This window comes from Trichogramma pretiosum, unplaced genomic scaffold, assembly GCF_000599845.2.
Source record: "Trichogramma pretiosum strain Unisexual culture from Peru unplaced genomic scaffold, Tpre_2.0 scaffold1, whole genome shotgun sequence".
Classification (NCBI taxonomy): Eukaryota; Metazoa; Arthropoda; class Insecta; order Hymenoptera; family Trichogrammatidae; genus Trichogramma; species Trichogramma pretiosum.
In genome coordinates this window covers 1,767,865-1,783,128 of record NW_019641703.1, presented here as the reverse complement: position 1 = coordinate 1,783,128, position 15,264 = coordinate 1,767,865, and the positions used below count along the sequence as shown (strand labels likewise).

Sequence of the window (15,264 nt, the reverse complement as noted above, 5' to 3'; positions counted from 1 at the left end):
ATGTAAAACGAAAAAAGAAAGATACGAGTTGAATAATGATCTTGAAAAAGTATACTTGCGCGTCTCACAAACGCATTAAACAGCGACTTTCCGATTTCTCTTTTGCTCTCGCGAAAAAACGTCGAGAAGAATTCGCGCTAAGCTGCTTTGTGATTATCTATGTACGCAGTTGTTGTTGCTGCTACTAAACAGTGGAAAAGTAGAAAAAATAAGGCACCGGAAGAAAAAGAGAAACTCGGTGAAAAATAGCTTCTCGTCGAGCGTACGTGCGAGCTAGGTGTGCGCGAGCGAGGGGGAAGAAGAGAGTTTCCTCGAGTTACAAGTTGAAACGCAGAAAGTTCGTATAGTTACAGCGTTAGTATAAACAGGACGGATTATCCAGGAGAGCAGATCTCCCGTACAATATAGTTTAGTATAAGAAAGAAGAAAGAAGAGACAAAAAGTTGCTCTCTGCAAATCGTGAGAGAGAAGAGCTGAGAGAGAGAGAGAGAAAAGCTCGAAAGGGGTGACGTCGGTATATACAAGCTCCGTGTATCACTCGCTACTCGCGCATCAGAATCACCCTGACCGTTACATAACGCCGCACTCGGGCTTTTATATTGCTATATAGATCCGCGCAGACACTCGCACTCACAACACACACACATCATGCATTTAGACTAAAAACTAAAAACTACTGCCACGATTATTTTATAAATTGAAATCGGTTACGCACTTGTTTTTTCGCGCGATCTTGATTTTGCAAGTAGTATGGATCCGTGTCCGATCAGACGTGCAGTGACGCTGCGCTGCACCGATGCTGCTCGCAGCTGCTCGACGCGAGCGAACGACGTAGATCGACGCACTTTTGACACCAAATAAAACCAACAAACGAAACGAAAAAGAAAGAAAGAGAGAACTTGGCAACGAAAAAAAGCCTGAAGAATTCGTGTAGAGAGAAACACTACGGAGAGCGAGAGAACGAGAGAGATCGCGCACTCACTGCACGTGTAGCCGTCGCGTCGGCTAAAGTCGAGGATAAGCACGTGCGACGTAAAACTCGGAGAGCACGAACCACTAAGGTTGCTACTGCTGCTGCTGCACTCGCTCTCGCAACTCGGCGCCTACTACCGTGCACCGTGCTCGAGAGACGCGAGAGCGCAAAATTTTGCACTATATACAGCAGGAAGAGAGAGAGAGAGAGAGAGAAAGAGAGAAAGCGGCAGCACAGACTCACTCTCGCACGGGGGGCAAGCAGGAGGAATTGCGCGAGCAGCAGAAGCGAGAGCAGCGCTGCTGCTGCTGCTGCTGCTCGGTATCTCGCGCGAATAATATAATCTCCTTCGCAGTATCTGTGTGCTATACATACGTATGGCGCTTGTTGGTCGCTGCTGCCACCACTGAGTATAGAGCAGCAGCAGCAGTAGCAGTAGCATCGGCAACCACTACCACACCCACGAATTAAAAAAAACCGAAATCCTCGGCCGCATGCGCGCGTCGTACTTATATAGAGGTGTACGAGAGACGCCAATGATGCTGCTGATGCTGCTGCTGCGGGGGATGGCTTCGCAAGAGATAGAATAGAGAGAAAGAGAAAGAGAGAGCAGAGAAGCGACTACGGGTAAAGGGAGACTCTACTGTGATCCACCCTATAGCACACCCTGCGTGCACGAGCACCGACGGCAAGATCGAGATGAGAGCTATATATATAGCCCCCACGCGCGCGCGATTGATGCGACTTTGGCAACCGATACACACGCTCGGAGTAGTGGAGTCCGTTATCCTGAACTCGGATTTTACCCTGTGTATCGGTTTCCAGCTCTTTCGGTTTCGACTTCCAAAGTCTTTGCTTGACACCTTTTCACGATATCTAAGCTTTTAGTTATTCGATATAGCCTTTCTTTTTTTGTTGATCTATATAACTTTTTTGGTACTTCGGATTTCGTTATATTTTTTTCAGCAAAGTTCAATCAAGTTTGAATTGAACGCACTGATTACTACCCACATTTTACCTTAATCACGGATGAGCAAGTCATTTCGATTTCTATGCAACCGCGAGCAGAGTCTGGAACATTTTCAATTGAAATCTCTGCACGTCGATCGTACTAAAAATTTCATACTTTGTATTTTTACAAAAAATCTGGAATATTTTTTTATCATTTCAATCCGAACGTCAATACGAACTCGTCAATTATAATTTGTTACGATATTGTCATGCAAATCCCGGTATATTAACATTGCAGATGATAAAGAACAACTTGACTTCAATATTTTCCTTCCGACGGGTAATACTAAAAAAAAATTACTAAATAATGCTGTTAAAAAATTGTGACAAGATGTCTCAGTAGCTCAAGTATGATATTTCATACGAAAGACTCCGACGTGATCATTAAATTTACATCATTATTTTCATTCGGCATCATTATTAATACTCGCTAAAGAAGTACATCAAGCAGAATACGCTGCACACGAGTTTACAATGCAAAAAAAAGTAATAATTTTCTCGGGCATAATAATGCACATTTCCCTGAGAAATAGATGTTGGACAATACGTTAAGAGAGCTGCTGCAATACGATGCACACACAAGCTGCAGTAATATATGTAAGAAAAGAAAAGAAGAAAAGAGCGCGCAGGAGATTCTCGACCCTATTATTGCTTATATACTCGCGAGCGAGCGCGCTTGGGTCAAGGCCGGTGAAGTTCCGATATATAAATAAACGCCAGAGGTCCGCGAGTAATCGGCCTATCAAAATAACACGTAATTATGCAACACGAACGCAATATAGACTGGAGATTTTCACGATAGGCTGGAAAATTCATTGAGCTACGTATGGGTGTCTCGGATATTTCAGGCTTTGATAAATGATAAAGGCTCGATCCACATTGGCTAAATATAATGTACGAAAGAAGAAAAGCCAAACGATAGACCATACTGTATAATAAGCTATACGCGACTAAAGCTGAGTTAAGGCTGGTCGGACGTGTAGTAGAACTTTTACTGATTGTGTATGTAGATGTATTCTCTGCATCAAGATCGTTCATTATTTGAAGCTCAACGTCGGCCTTGCCTACGTACACATCGATATCACTGAATCCTGCTGCATGTATGTGTGCGCAGCAGTCAGTATCACTACGTCCTACACTGTAAATACATGAAACTCGATCGTAAATCCTCTTGGCGTCGCTCACTATCAGCAGCAGCAGCAGCATCAGGAACGACGACTTGCGACGAGTATAACGGCGATGCAGGCGATGCTACCAGCGCGCAATTGTGCAGCGCGCCGATCGATCGATCCACCAGAGATTCTCTCTCTTCTGCTCTCAGTCTCAACGTGTATTTTCGTATATATATGTATGCGCGGGTGTAGGTGTGAGAGGGTATGTACTTGTGCATGTGTCCGTCAGTCCGTCTCTCTGAAGCGCGAGCTTTCGTCTACTACGTAGGTATACGTATGTATACGTGTGCAGCAAGACGCTGACAAGCACAATGACGACAACGACGACGACCACCACTGCAAAGAATAATGAAGAGAGAAAACTTTCAGATGTGACCATTTAGCTTTTTCCCGACCCTCAGCTTCTACAACTTCAATCTTACATGAAAATACAGACGTATTATTTAACATAACATCATGGGGAAATGTACATCGGCTATTTTACAAAGATACTTTACGTCCAAGAAGATGTACAGTAATTGATTGAACTTATAATGGCATCATTATTACCCTGGTAGTAATACTTAACGTTTCATGGTAAGTTTTTGAAAAACGAAAAAATTTCTTGAAGATAAAAGGTCCATTAGAACAGGATACACATATCAAAAGTGTAAATTGACATTAGCAAACCATAAGCACTATTGAGCTTCATTTGGAACTTATACAATTAGGTTTACTTTGCCACTTGCAGGTTTACAGATAAAGGTACTCGCCACCTAGTGTTAAAGACTCAAAGTAATATTGTCGCATCCAAAATGATTGGAAACTGGGCTCAATTTTTCAAAACAATTAAATCGTCATTTTCAGACCATTTAAAATGCGCTTAATATTAGTATTATAATTGTAACAGTAGAATTGCCACGACCAAGCCAATTAAAGTTAATATGTACCTTAAAATATTTTAAACGTTCATTTTTTTTTCGTTAGGTTAATATTAATATTGAAAATTTTTACTAAAGCAATAAAATTGTTTTATGTTATTTTCTAATAGATTCTTATAGATCTAATAATAAAAAAATAAATAATAAAATTAAAATGAATGGAAAAATTTAATATTTCGTTACTAATATCTTTCTAGTTTTTATAATGTTCATTTATAATATTATATAAATTCTTCCGTTGATATTAGGTTACTACATATAGAATTATATTTGTACAGGCCACATCTGAATTTCCCCAACTTAATTTAGGGACGATATTACTAAAATGATCATTAATTTCCCTAAATGGAGAGTAGATGTACTACGAAGTACACTTTCCTCCCAGAAATTGATTATCGGCACTGAACTAACGTGCAGGTAAACGCGTATGTACAGGTGATTACTACAAACATATATCGTTTGGTTGCGCAAACTATCTAGAAGTTAATCAAACACTGTAATATTCGACTAGTGATGTGAACTTGATGTACGAGTCAATAGCGTTTTCAACCCTGTTCAAACTGTTTGAGGCATGCGTACATTTTAAGATTTTTTATGAGAAAATCAACATTTTTTTTAAATCATACATAAGGATTAGAAAATTAAAATTTTAAATTATTCAATTGAAAAAAAAGTGTTGAATCTCTACAAAAATCCTCAAAATCATAGTCAGTTTTTTTGACATCAGTGTTCACTTGTTCATTGAAACAATATAACCATCCTCGATAGTGCGCTTATAAATTGAGTTATTTTGTATATTTTAGCCGTAAATGAGCTAAAAAGCTCAATGACATTTTACACCCATACAGATATCTGAGTAAATTGTTTGGGTATAATTGTATATAATCGCGAGTAGGTTCAGTTTTTGATTTTTACGAATTAAGCTAAACATATTCTCAAAATAATTTTTGAACTCTTTTTCTTTCAAAAAACCAATTAAAAGAAAAATAAGTTAATTTTTGTATTAAAATAAATTATTCATTATTCAAGTGTAATTTAGTTTATTCATTCAAGTTTGCGATGAAAAAAATTTTTTTTGTAATTTCTTAAAAAATAAAGTTTATTATGTAAATTTATTCGTATTTTTTTGTTATTTTTAATATTAAACAACTTAGCGAACAGTCTTTAAAGAAAAAATCTCTCCTTTCCACCTTGGTGTGAATGCAACGAAGATCATAACGACCTCAACCATTTATTCTGGTCTTGCACAAAGCACTCCGCTCCTCGCATTAAACTAATTTCCAACATTTTTAAACATGAAAAATTCCCCTTTTATACTATAACTGAGTTTTCTGATAATCCGCATCTGCTCCTTATCGAAATACCTTGCAATTTTCTTTGCAAATGTAATGTAAACCTATGATTTAACTTTCGTCTAGCTCATGATTCCCGCCACTAATTCAAAATAACTCTGCTGGTTAATGACCGTATCAAAACTGTGGCAAATTCCCACCAGCTGAGCCGAAAACAAGACGACTAAGGAAGCAACGTCTCTTTTTTACGCGTGAGAGTCGCACACTATCACGTCGATATGGTGAGAATTTTGTTAAACAAGTTAAATTATTTAAAATTAAACATTTAAAAATGAAAATAGTATTTTCAATGATTGTCTCATTAATCGTGACTCGTGCTGCAATCGATATAATTATGAATAATTTCAATTTTACTATTGAAAAATGTGCCCATGTGCCGTTTACCTAACCTTTAAGAGCACGTTGTGTACCGGTGTACTTTTTATAATAATGCTTCAAATTAATGCTTTCATACATCATAAAATCTTTCATCCCTACCATTTGTTAAAAATATTTTCTTATAATTTTACAGTCTACACATAAGAAGAAGACTAGGAAGTTGCGAGGACATGTGAGCCATGGTCATGGACGTATTGGTATGTTACTCGAGTCTTAAACAATATACTATTGATATATTTAGTAAATTCAAGTAATTTTACCAATATTTTTTTTTTCATTCTAGGCAAGCACCGCAAGCACCCTGGTGGTCGTGGTAATGCCGGTGGTATGCACCACCATCGCATCAACTTTGATAAGTACCATCCTGGATACTTTGGAAAGGTATGTACAGATTTATCATTATGTATAGAGTCAAATCAAATTAAAGTGAGAAGAATGTTTTTACCATCAAGCTACATTGGCTACATTTATATTTCCTAGAAAAATCTTAAACAATTTAAGTACTTCATTATAATTTTTACTTACATATTGAATCATCCTTATAATTACAGTTAGGTATGCGCAACTACCATTTGCGTAGGAATCAGAAGTTTTGTCCCACTCTGAATTTGGATAAACTCTGGACACTTGTGTCAGAACAGACCAGGCAGAAGTACAAAAATGCTGATCCTGAAACTGGAAAAGTTCCTGTCATTGATCTTGTCAAAGCAGTAAGTTTCATAAATTATTTAAATTTTAAAAGTTTAAGTTTGTTTCATTTGTTAATTGCTACTGTTACGTTTTTAGGGATACTATAAACTTCTTGGAAAAGGACGTATTCCAAAACAGCCAGTTATTGTCAAGGCTAAATTCTTCAGCAAATCAGCTGAAGATAAAATCAAAGAAGCCGGAGGAGTTTGTGTACTTAGTGCATAAATTGTAAGGTAAATAAATGATATCCATTTTCATATTTCTCTTATGTAATTTTTAAAATTTAGAATAATAGTTACTTCTTTGAAAAAAAAAACATTTAAAAATCAATTTTAAATGCTTACAGTTATAAAATAATGATGATATTGAACGGGCGGACTGAAAGAGTGCGTACAACACTCGCAATATCTTGTTGATTCGTTCTATTCTGATTTGTTAAAAAAAACTTACATATTCTCATAATAAAAATTATACAATCAACTAATTTAATTTTTTTTCTGTCTGTTGCAGATAAATAATAGCTGTTAATGAATTGAAGAAAATCAATAAAAAATATGTTTTATCCAAAACTACACAAGTTTCATTTGTAATTGTTCAACTTTCAAACATACCCAACATACCCAACAAATACTTTATTAGAAAAAATCAAAAATGAGATTTAAAACCATACTGGTTTATTTCATAATTTTGTATACATTTTTTTTACTTTTAAAAATGCTCATGTGATTGGTTATCATTTATTTGACATGCATTCATAAATGAATCCTAATTAAGAAAATTCAGAAAATTTTTAAAATACTCCTAATATATTAAATCATAAAGGTCACTTAATTGATTAATTTTTCTAAAGTTATTGCACAAAGAATATTTCAGAAAATTGATAAAAAATGAAGTAAACAATTCATCCTTCAAAAAACTCGTTTTTCAAGTTTCAAAGATCTTGAATTTTCTGAATAAACAATAACATTAACCGTGCACATAATTATTATTAATATTAAATTGAAAATTAGTCTGATTTGAATAAAAAAACTGATCGGGCATTTTACCAATGCATGTCAAGACTCAAGAATCAACATCAAGGCCGCCGGCTCGAAACGAAGAGTTATCTTCACGGCGTTGCCGCAAACGATAGTAGCATGAGGTGAGGGGAAGGGGGAGAGGGGGATTACAGCTTCACTCTGTCAGACGTACGCGTATGAGATTGACTGTTGTAGGAGTCAACAGCGAGAAGTTGTCGACTGTCGAGACGGGAATCTCTGGTGTGAGAGGAGGACAGTAAACTGTGAGCAGTAGCCGCGAGCGCAACACACCAGACGCGTGGTCGTACGAATTTCCCACTACCGTCCACCAGCCGTATCAAAGCGCGTAAACATTCGTCCTCGAGGAGCGTACACATACGCGACATAACCTTACAGGTGGGGAAGTCAAACGCAAACAACAACAGATCGTGATAGATCAATGATCTAAACACTGTGTAGTAGTGCGTGTTGTGATTATGCTAAATACACTTAAGCAGATACAGTGACTTGTTATTAAGTCTTTAATACCGTCTTTGATACCCAGTGAATTATTGTTTGCCATCGAAATGGGCGACATCAGTGCCGGTATCGAAGAGTTCAAGCTAGATGATAGGATCTTTGCCCAAGTCAAGTACTATCTCAGTGGGGATGCTGATTCAAAGGTTAATTGAACTTCATTATTTAACTCTATTTTAACTTTTTTTTATTGTTTTTGTGAAATTTATTCAATTTAATTTCTATTTATTATTGATACAATTATGACAGTTTTACATTATTTGGTTTTTTTTGTACATTACAACTTACAAATCATTTCAACTTCTTACATTAACTCAAAATTTATAATTTACCTCCTTAGATTCTCAATCTTCTGCATGAAGGAGGAGCTGAAAGATCTAATTTTTTGAGTGATTACACTACTCATCTCATCGCAGGCAATGATGCAGCTGAAACAGACATATCTACCGCCAAAGATATTTATGTTATTCCAGCTGTGACAGAAAAATGGGTTGTGTGTTCTGTTTTGTGTAAAAGGTTACTTCCTGCCCATTATTTTTCACCTGAAGAAAATCAATTATTTTCCAATGTCAAAGCATGTGTATCACAAGTTAGTCAAGCAGACTGTAAATCAATATGGGCTATGATCACTTTTCAAGGTGGAAAATGCCAATTGCTGCTAGATAGTACTTGCACACATTTAATTACAACAAACACCAGTGGTACAAAGTTCAAGGCTGCTTCTAGTCATCAGATAAATATAGTTACGCCAGATTGGGTAGTTGATTGCTGTAAAAAAAAGAGTATTATATCGGAAGTAGATTATCATCCAAACTTATTGGTACAGTCGCCACCAGATACCTCTACAGCATTGATTACAGGTTTTCAAGACACAGATTTGAATCAAGTTGCATCTCAAGATGATCAAGATCTTACTAAAGTTGCATTAGAACAGTTAAAACAAAGAATGCCATGGAATCAATCTAAACCTGCCTTACCTATGCAAAATCAAGTAGTATCTCAGAATCAAAATCTTGCATCAAGTTCCTCTCCATCTGCGTCCACAACTGTTTCTTCAACTGTTTCATCTCTAAATAATATTGATAATATAGATCAATCAATACAATCTCAGCTGCAGCAAACACAGCAAATTCAACAACAAAATGTGCAACAACAGCCAATTATGCAAAATCAACAACCTCCTCAACAACAAATCTTGCATCAACAACAACCTGTGCAACACATGCTGCAACATCAAAATATTCAACAGCCACAACAAGTTCTTCAACAGCAACAAACTTTACAACAACAGCAGCCTATACTGCAACAACAAACTATAGTGCAGCCAATGCAACAACAACAGCAACAGCAGCAACCAATTCAGCAGCAGCCTATACAACAGCAGCAGCCCTTACAACAGCAGCAACCTATACAACAGCAGCAGGCTATGCAACAACAATCAACTATTCAACAACAGCAACCTTTACAGCAACAGCAATCTTTACAACAACAGCAATCTTTACAGCAACAGCCACCTTTACAACAACAGCAAACTTTACAACAACAGCAACTGATGCAACAACAACAGCTGATGCAACAACAGCAGTCCATGCAGCAGCAACAACAGCAGCCTTTGCAAACACAACAGCAACCAATGCAGCAACAGCAACCAATGCAACAACAGCAACCTATACAGCAACAGCAAATGCAGCAACAACAACCTATGCAGCAGCAACCAATGCATCAACAGCAACAATTAGTTCAAACGCAACAGTTTCAGTGGAGTAATGCTAACACTAGTGTGCAAAATAATTCCAATATTCCTGTATCTTCAGTACAAAATAACATTCAACAAAACAATTGGACTTCAACGGCAATGACGAATAATGTACTTCCTTTGAAGTCTCCTACACAACAAGAAAATTCACAAATTATTACACAAAATCTTCCACAAGTTCAACATCAGGTTATTAATCAACAAGAATTGATGCAAATATCACAACAATCAGAAATAAATCAACAGCAACAGGTAGTTTCTCAGGGTTTAATGTCCCCTCAAATTAATTCACAGTTGATGCAGCACACTATTTCACCACAACAACAAATTGTTACATCCCAAATGAATGTTCAACAACAACAAATAGCACAGCAGCAACAAGCACAACAACCAATAATTTCTCAGCAACAAATTATGCCTCAACAAATGCAACCACAAGTGCAATTAATCACTCAGCAACAAATACCATCTCAAGTACAATTGGTTACTCAGCAACAAATTCCACAACAGAATATACAATCCCAACCAACAATTGTTCAACAACAACAGCAAATAATGCCTCAACCAATCACATCTCAGCAACAATTAATTACTCAGCCACAAATTTCATCTCAGCAGTTAAACCCCCAGCAGCAGCTAGTTTTGCAACAAAAACAACAATTATTGTCGCAACAAGCTCACTTGAATCAGCAACAACAGCAAAATTTAGTTCAAAAACCCCAACTCACAAATGAACAAATGTTATTGTTGCAACAGCAAAAGATTCAACAGATATCTCAACAACTGCAACAATCTGTTCCTCAAAGTTCACAACAATTTGTCATACGTCAAGATAATCAAATACCTCAACAACCTCAGCTAGTAAACCAAAATCAGCAAAGTTTCATGGTTCAAAGGGATCCTCAATGGCAGCAACAGCAATACCAATTACAATTGCAAAGACAGCAACAACAACAACAACAGCAACAGCAGCAGCAAGTCCCTGGTCAACAGAGACCAGGTGGACAATGGGTACAACAAGTCCAACAACCACCCCGACAACTCATTCAGCTTGATGCCCAAACACATCAACAATTGCAACAGCTAGATCCTCAGCAAAGAGCTCAATTCATTCAGAAACTTCAGAAACAGAAAACAATATTATTCCAACGTCAACAGCGCCAACAACAAGGAGTCCCTCCGGGCCCACAAATTGCAGTAATACGAAGTCCTGGTACACCTGGTCAGCCTGGTGGTATACAGTGGGTCTCTCAGCCTCGTCCACAAATGATGGGACCTCAAGTAAGTTATTGAAGCACTTTGAATTATTAATATTATTAATATTATGATTATTAATATTATCAAAATCTAATATTTTACTCTTTTTTTTTTAGGTTGCCACTGCTGTACCTCAAAAACCAACACAAATGCATGTTATGGGACAACCCGCAACACTTAATTCAATTAACACTGGTAATCAGGTAATTGTTCAGTCAAATCAAACTGTCCAAAATCCACAAGTTGTTCAGGGAGCACAATTTCAACAAGGACAACCTCTGACTCAACAGCAAATAGCACAGCTACAATTGCAAAAGCAACAACAAATTGCTAGAATGCAGCAGTTACAACAAATGCAGCAACAGAATGCTCAGCAACAGCAACAACAGCAGCAACCGCAGCCACCGCCACAACTGATTCAGTCTGACAATATGATGACTCCAATGTCCAGTAGTGCACAACTGACACCCGAGCAACAGCTAGTTGTTAATGCTAAAACGAAAACAGCATTGGCAAATATGCTTACTAGCCGATTGCAAAGCGGTGCAGCCGAAGGTAGTGCAGCTGGTCAATTGCGACTCATGACTGCTCAGCATAGGCCGCCACCACCGCCGTCGCAAGATCCTCAACTTCTTGCAGCCTATCAAAGAAGAACTCTAGGTAATATAACAAACGGGACAACTCCTGGAGGCGCGGCTAAAATGCAATGTTCACCAACAGCCCCGCAGCAGTCTAAGGTCCAGTTTTATGGACTTAATCCCGACTTAAAACGTAAGTGAGAACTAATTTTTTTTCTAAAATTGACTATACCTCTTAATATGATTGGTAACAGTACCTCCAGATCTATTCTTGCTCGGTTGTATCTTCGTTATCGTTGAGTACGACACCCTTTGCCCAGAGAGAGTGGCCGTATGGAAACAGGTAATCGAGCGACACGGTGGCGAGACTGAACCACAGTACTGCCCGCGGGCCACTCACGTATTATCTATGACTCAAAAACACCCCATTGTGGTGCAAGCCATGCGCGAAGGTACTCGTTGTGTATCAGCATATTGGTTATCGGACGTTGTGCTTAAACAGCAAGTGCTTCCTCCATGGCACGCATTACATTTTCCAACTCCATTTGGTCAAAATGATTTGCCTTGTAGCAAACATATTATATCGTTGTCTGGCTTCGAAGGGGATGAACGTAATAAAGTCAAATTCATGCTTGACGCGGTTGGAGCAAAATGCACAAAATACTTCTCAAAACATAATACACTGCTAATATGTCGAAGGTATACTAGAGTTTTGAAAATACTATACACTCGAGTATTCGCAAAATAATTGTGCATTCATTTAAGGCCCGAGGGAATGAAGTACAAAAAAGCCAAGGAGTGGCAAACGGGTATTGTAAATGCTCAGTGGCTTACAGATATATTGTGCGGTCAAGTAAATGCCATACATCAAACAGATGCTTTCAAATATCAACAATTTAGTATAGGAAATCCATTTAGATTAGATTATTCTCTTGTTCCTCATCTTATGGGTAAAATGGAGTGATAATTTACTTTCATTATTATTATTTTTTTTTTTTTTTCTAATCATATTGTCAAATACTTATAAATTGTATTATCTTTACAGCTGGTTGGAAAATGCCAATAAACGTCAGCCAAGAATCTTATGATAAGGTGAAACAAGTCGGCCAAGGTCCAAACGCTATGAGAAAGTATAAGAAACCAAGGCTGGAAGGATCGCTGTCGAGCAAAGATCCGCATCTTTTAGGTCTGGATGAGCCAATTACTGTGACTAATCCAAATCCACCTACTCCAGAAAATCAACCGAAAATATTATTTTCTGGAATTAATCCAAAGAAACATGCAAAAGTACAATACCCACACTGGCCTTATTACTATCCTCAATGATTTCTTTGTCTTATTATTGATATGCTTTTAGCGCATACGAGAGTTAGGTGGCACTCTTGCTGCGAGTTGGAAAGATTCAACTCACCTAGTGATGAATTGTGCTTTAAGAACTGTAAAACTATTATGTTGTCTGTCACGTTGTAAATACATCGTTAGTATTAATTGGTTGTTGGATTCTTCAACACAAAATACTTTCCTTGACGAAAGTCAATATGCGCTGGATAATCCAGAATTTGAAAAAACGTTTAATTGCAATATTCAGAAAGCTTTAGCTAGTCCTAATCGAGGAAGTATTCTCAAAGTAAATGTCAAAGATATATTATTAAATTTTAATTAAATAAAGTTATTTTCTATGATAAAATATTACTTCTAGGATAAAATATTTTATGTTACTCCTGGAGTGGTACCCGCTCCATCTGTCATGGCAGAAATAATCGAAAGTGCTGGAGGCACGTTCGAAAAAAATAGACGATCTCTTGTTCAAATACAAGAAATGAATAGCAATGGAAAGTTTGATTACATAATAATTACAGTAGAAAATGACTTACACCTCCTTGCTGACGTTCTACGAGCAGAGATTAGTAAGTTTATTTGAAAATTATATCGCTTGTTTGATAGAATATGTGTTGTGACTTACTTTTCACGCCAATGTGATTGAGTTCATTCTCAATTGGCTATAAAAGTTTTGTCTCGATTGCATGGCTCAATGATGAAAAAAATTAACAGACATTGAATTTTTGAAATTCTGTGGAGGATGAACAACGCTATGCCTTACTCATCTAGTTTAAGTCTGAGAGCAAATTAATTTCTATCATACATAGGGCTATAGGAATATGTATTTTTACTCAATGAATAATTTTTTTCAGGAGTATTCAGTGCTGAAATAGTTTTAGGGGCAGTTGCAAGACAACATTTTCAACTGAATATACCAGAAACAACTACAAATTCATAGAAAATGAAACAATTTGTTGACAATATTGTTCATGTAACGAATAACATAACATTTCTATTGTGAAAATGGTTATCGGCAAAAAATCATTTTTTTGCCATTCTAGCGAAAAGTATTTTTTCCATTTTGGTCAAAGTTACAAAAATGTAAATTTTTGCTAGAGGATTCTCAAAAAATAGTAAACAGGATGTAAAAAAATGCACTTTAGGTCACGTATTTCAATCTCGGTTTTCCATTAATCGATAATATACACGTGATCTTGAACATTCTAGTTTTTTACATTACTTGGTATTTAATGTACTATTTCAAAATAAGATTGATTTACTATTTATTTCATGACCGAAAATCGTGAAACAATGCAATAACACTGTTGAATTTTTTCTACGGCAAATGCTTTTTTAAAACTGTAATTTTCTTTCTAAAAAGAAACTGCACAATAGTCGTCTTTCTCGTAGTCAAATTACTTATTTTATTTTTGAATATTTTAACAGTCGTAGAAAGTAAGTTTATAGTACTAAAATTTAATGAATTAAAGCGAAATTTAAATTGATCAAAATTGAAACAGTCATTTAATTGGAACTTAATGACGAATCAAAAAAAAAAAATTATCTATCATACGTATCTATTAGTATGATTAATTATTTTAAATATATAGTTTAAATTGTTCGCGGTGTAAAATTTGTAAATGCGAAATTATAATCATAGTATCACATTAGAATTTTTTCAGTCAATTAGACATTAACAGTAATATTAAAATTCAATATTAAAGAAAAATTCCTGTGACATGCAGACGTAATGAACCTGCTTTAACTTTAGTTGGATAACGCGCTTTATCATTTAAGTATCACGAAACCGAAAGTTTAATGTCGCATATTTTTTGCAAAAAATCATTTAAAATTTTTAATTTGGAGATTCCATTCTTTTAAATGTGATTTTAAAACACGAATAATCCCTATCAGGATCCAACTTAAATTTCATGTTCTAATCACTGAAGCGATTTGGATTTTTCTAAGTTTACTCTAGCGACAATAATTGGAGTGTAAATATTCAAATGTGTGTTGTATGGGAATAATGAAAAATTATAAAAATTATTAATTTTCGTGTGCATTCTCATCTCTTCAATTAAATGATGAAATATTCTTCGATGAACATCATTCTTTTGAAGACAGTTGCGAAAAAAAGAACAAATGTATTTTCAATCGCTCGCGTTCGAGCAAAGTTTTTAATCTTGCAATTGATGAACTATCAACGGAAATGGGCGTTTTTAATATCATGTATCAATTTCGAGTAACTGGTACTAATTCCTTCACCCAAAGCGTTTAATATAAGTATAAATAAAATTTTAAAATATATATAATATATTTTTT

The 15,264-nt window shown here is 36.2% G+C and overlaps 2 protein-coding genes and 1 long non-coding RNA gene across 6 annotated transcripts in view; 2 read left to right on the top strand and 1 right to left on the bottom strand.

Annotated features, from left to right (window-relative positions):
- Nucleotides 1–1,125, bottom strand: part of LOC106655512 — a 31,011-nt gene extending 29,886 nt beyond the window's left edge. Inside the window, exon 1 of the long non-coding RNA XR_001339449.2 lies at nucleotides 716–1,125. This is a non-coding gene — a long non-coding RNA (uncharacterized LOC106655512). The remainder of the gene's footprint in view (nucleotides 1–715) is intronic.
- A 4,446-nt stretch (nucleotides 1,126–5,571) lies between these two features.
- On the top strand, nucleotides 5,572–7,068 carry LOC106654970 (60S ribosomal protein L27a-like). Its single transcript, XM_014375148.1, has 6 exons — nucleotides 5,572–5,649; nucleotides 5,940–6,003; nucleotides 6,090–6,187; nucleotides 6,358–6,516; nucleotides 6,593–6,729; nucleotides 7,007–7,068. Exons 1-5 carry the CDS (start codon nucleotides 5,647–5,649, stop codon nucleotides 6,719–6,721), a joined length of 453 nt encoding a protein of 150 aa, XP_014230634.1. The 5' UTR covers nucleotides 5,572–5,646; the 3' UTR covers nucleotides 6,722–6,729; nucleotides 7,007–7,068.
- A 624-nt stretch (nucleotides 7,069–7,692) lies between these two features.
- LOC106657644 (PAX-interacting protein 1-like) lies at nucleotides 7,693–15,245 on the top strand. Of its 4 annotated transcripts, none has more exons than XM_014379268.2 (10): nucleotides 7,693–7,911; nucleotides 8,060–8,177; nucleotides 8,372–11,068; nucleotides 11,161–11,815; nucleotides 11,877–12,321; nucleotides 12,388–12,572; nucleotides 12,668–12,909; nucleotides 12,980–13,249; nucleotides 13,322–13,529; nucleotides 13,815–15,245. In XM_014379268.2, the coding sequence occupies exons 2-10, from the start codon at nucleotides 8,082–8,084 to the stop codon at nucleotides 13,898–13,900; spliced, it is 4,884 nt and encodes a 1,627-aa protein (XP_014234754.1). In that variant the 5' UTR covers nucleotides 7,693–7,911; nucleotides 8,060–8,081; the 3' UTR covers nucleotides 13,901–15,245. The 4 variants fall into 4 exon arrangements, with proteins under 4 accessions (XP_014234754.1, XP_014234762.1, XP_014234745.1 ...); XM_014379276.2 differs by having other exon boundaries at nucleotides 7,693–8,177; nucleotides 11,161–11,247; nucleotides 11,335–11,815; XM_014379259.2 differs by having other exon boundaries at nucleotides 7,693–8,177.
- Nucleotides 15,246–15,264: the final 19 nt, after the last annotated feature.

Coding starts and splice junctions, on each gene's coding strand:
- LOC106654970 (XM_014375148.1), top strand. Junction 6,004..6,089: donor CCATGGTCATGGACGTATTG/GTATGTTACTCG, acceptor TTTTCATTCTAG/GCAAGCACCGCAAGCACCCT. Junction 6,188..6,357: donor ATCCTGGATACTTTGGAAAG/GTATGTACAGAT, acceptor TTATAATTACAG/TTAGGTATGCGCAACTACCA.
- LOC106657644 (XM_014379268.2), top strand. CDS start 8,082: ATGGGCGACATCAGTGCCGGTATCGAAGAGTTCAAGCTAGATGATAGG. Junction 11,816..11,876: donor ACTTAATCCCGACTTAAAAC/GTAAGTGAGAAC, acceptor GATTGGTAACAG/TACCTCCAGATCTATTCTTG. Junction 13,530..13,814: donor CGTTCTACGAGCAGAGATTA/GTAAGTTTATTT, acceptor AATTTTTTTCAG/GAGTATTCAGTGCTGAAATA.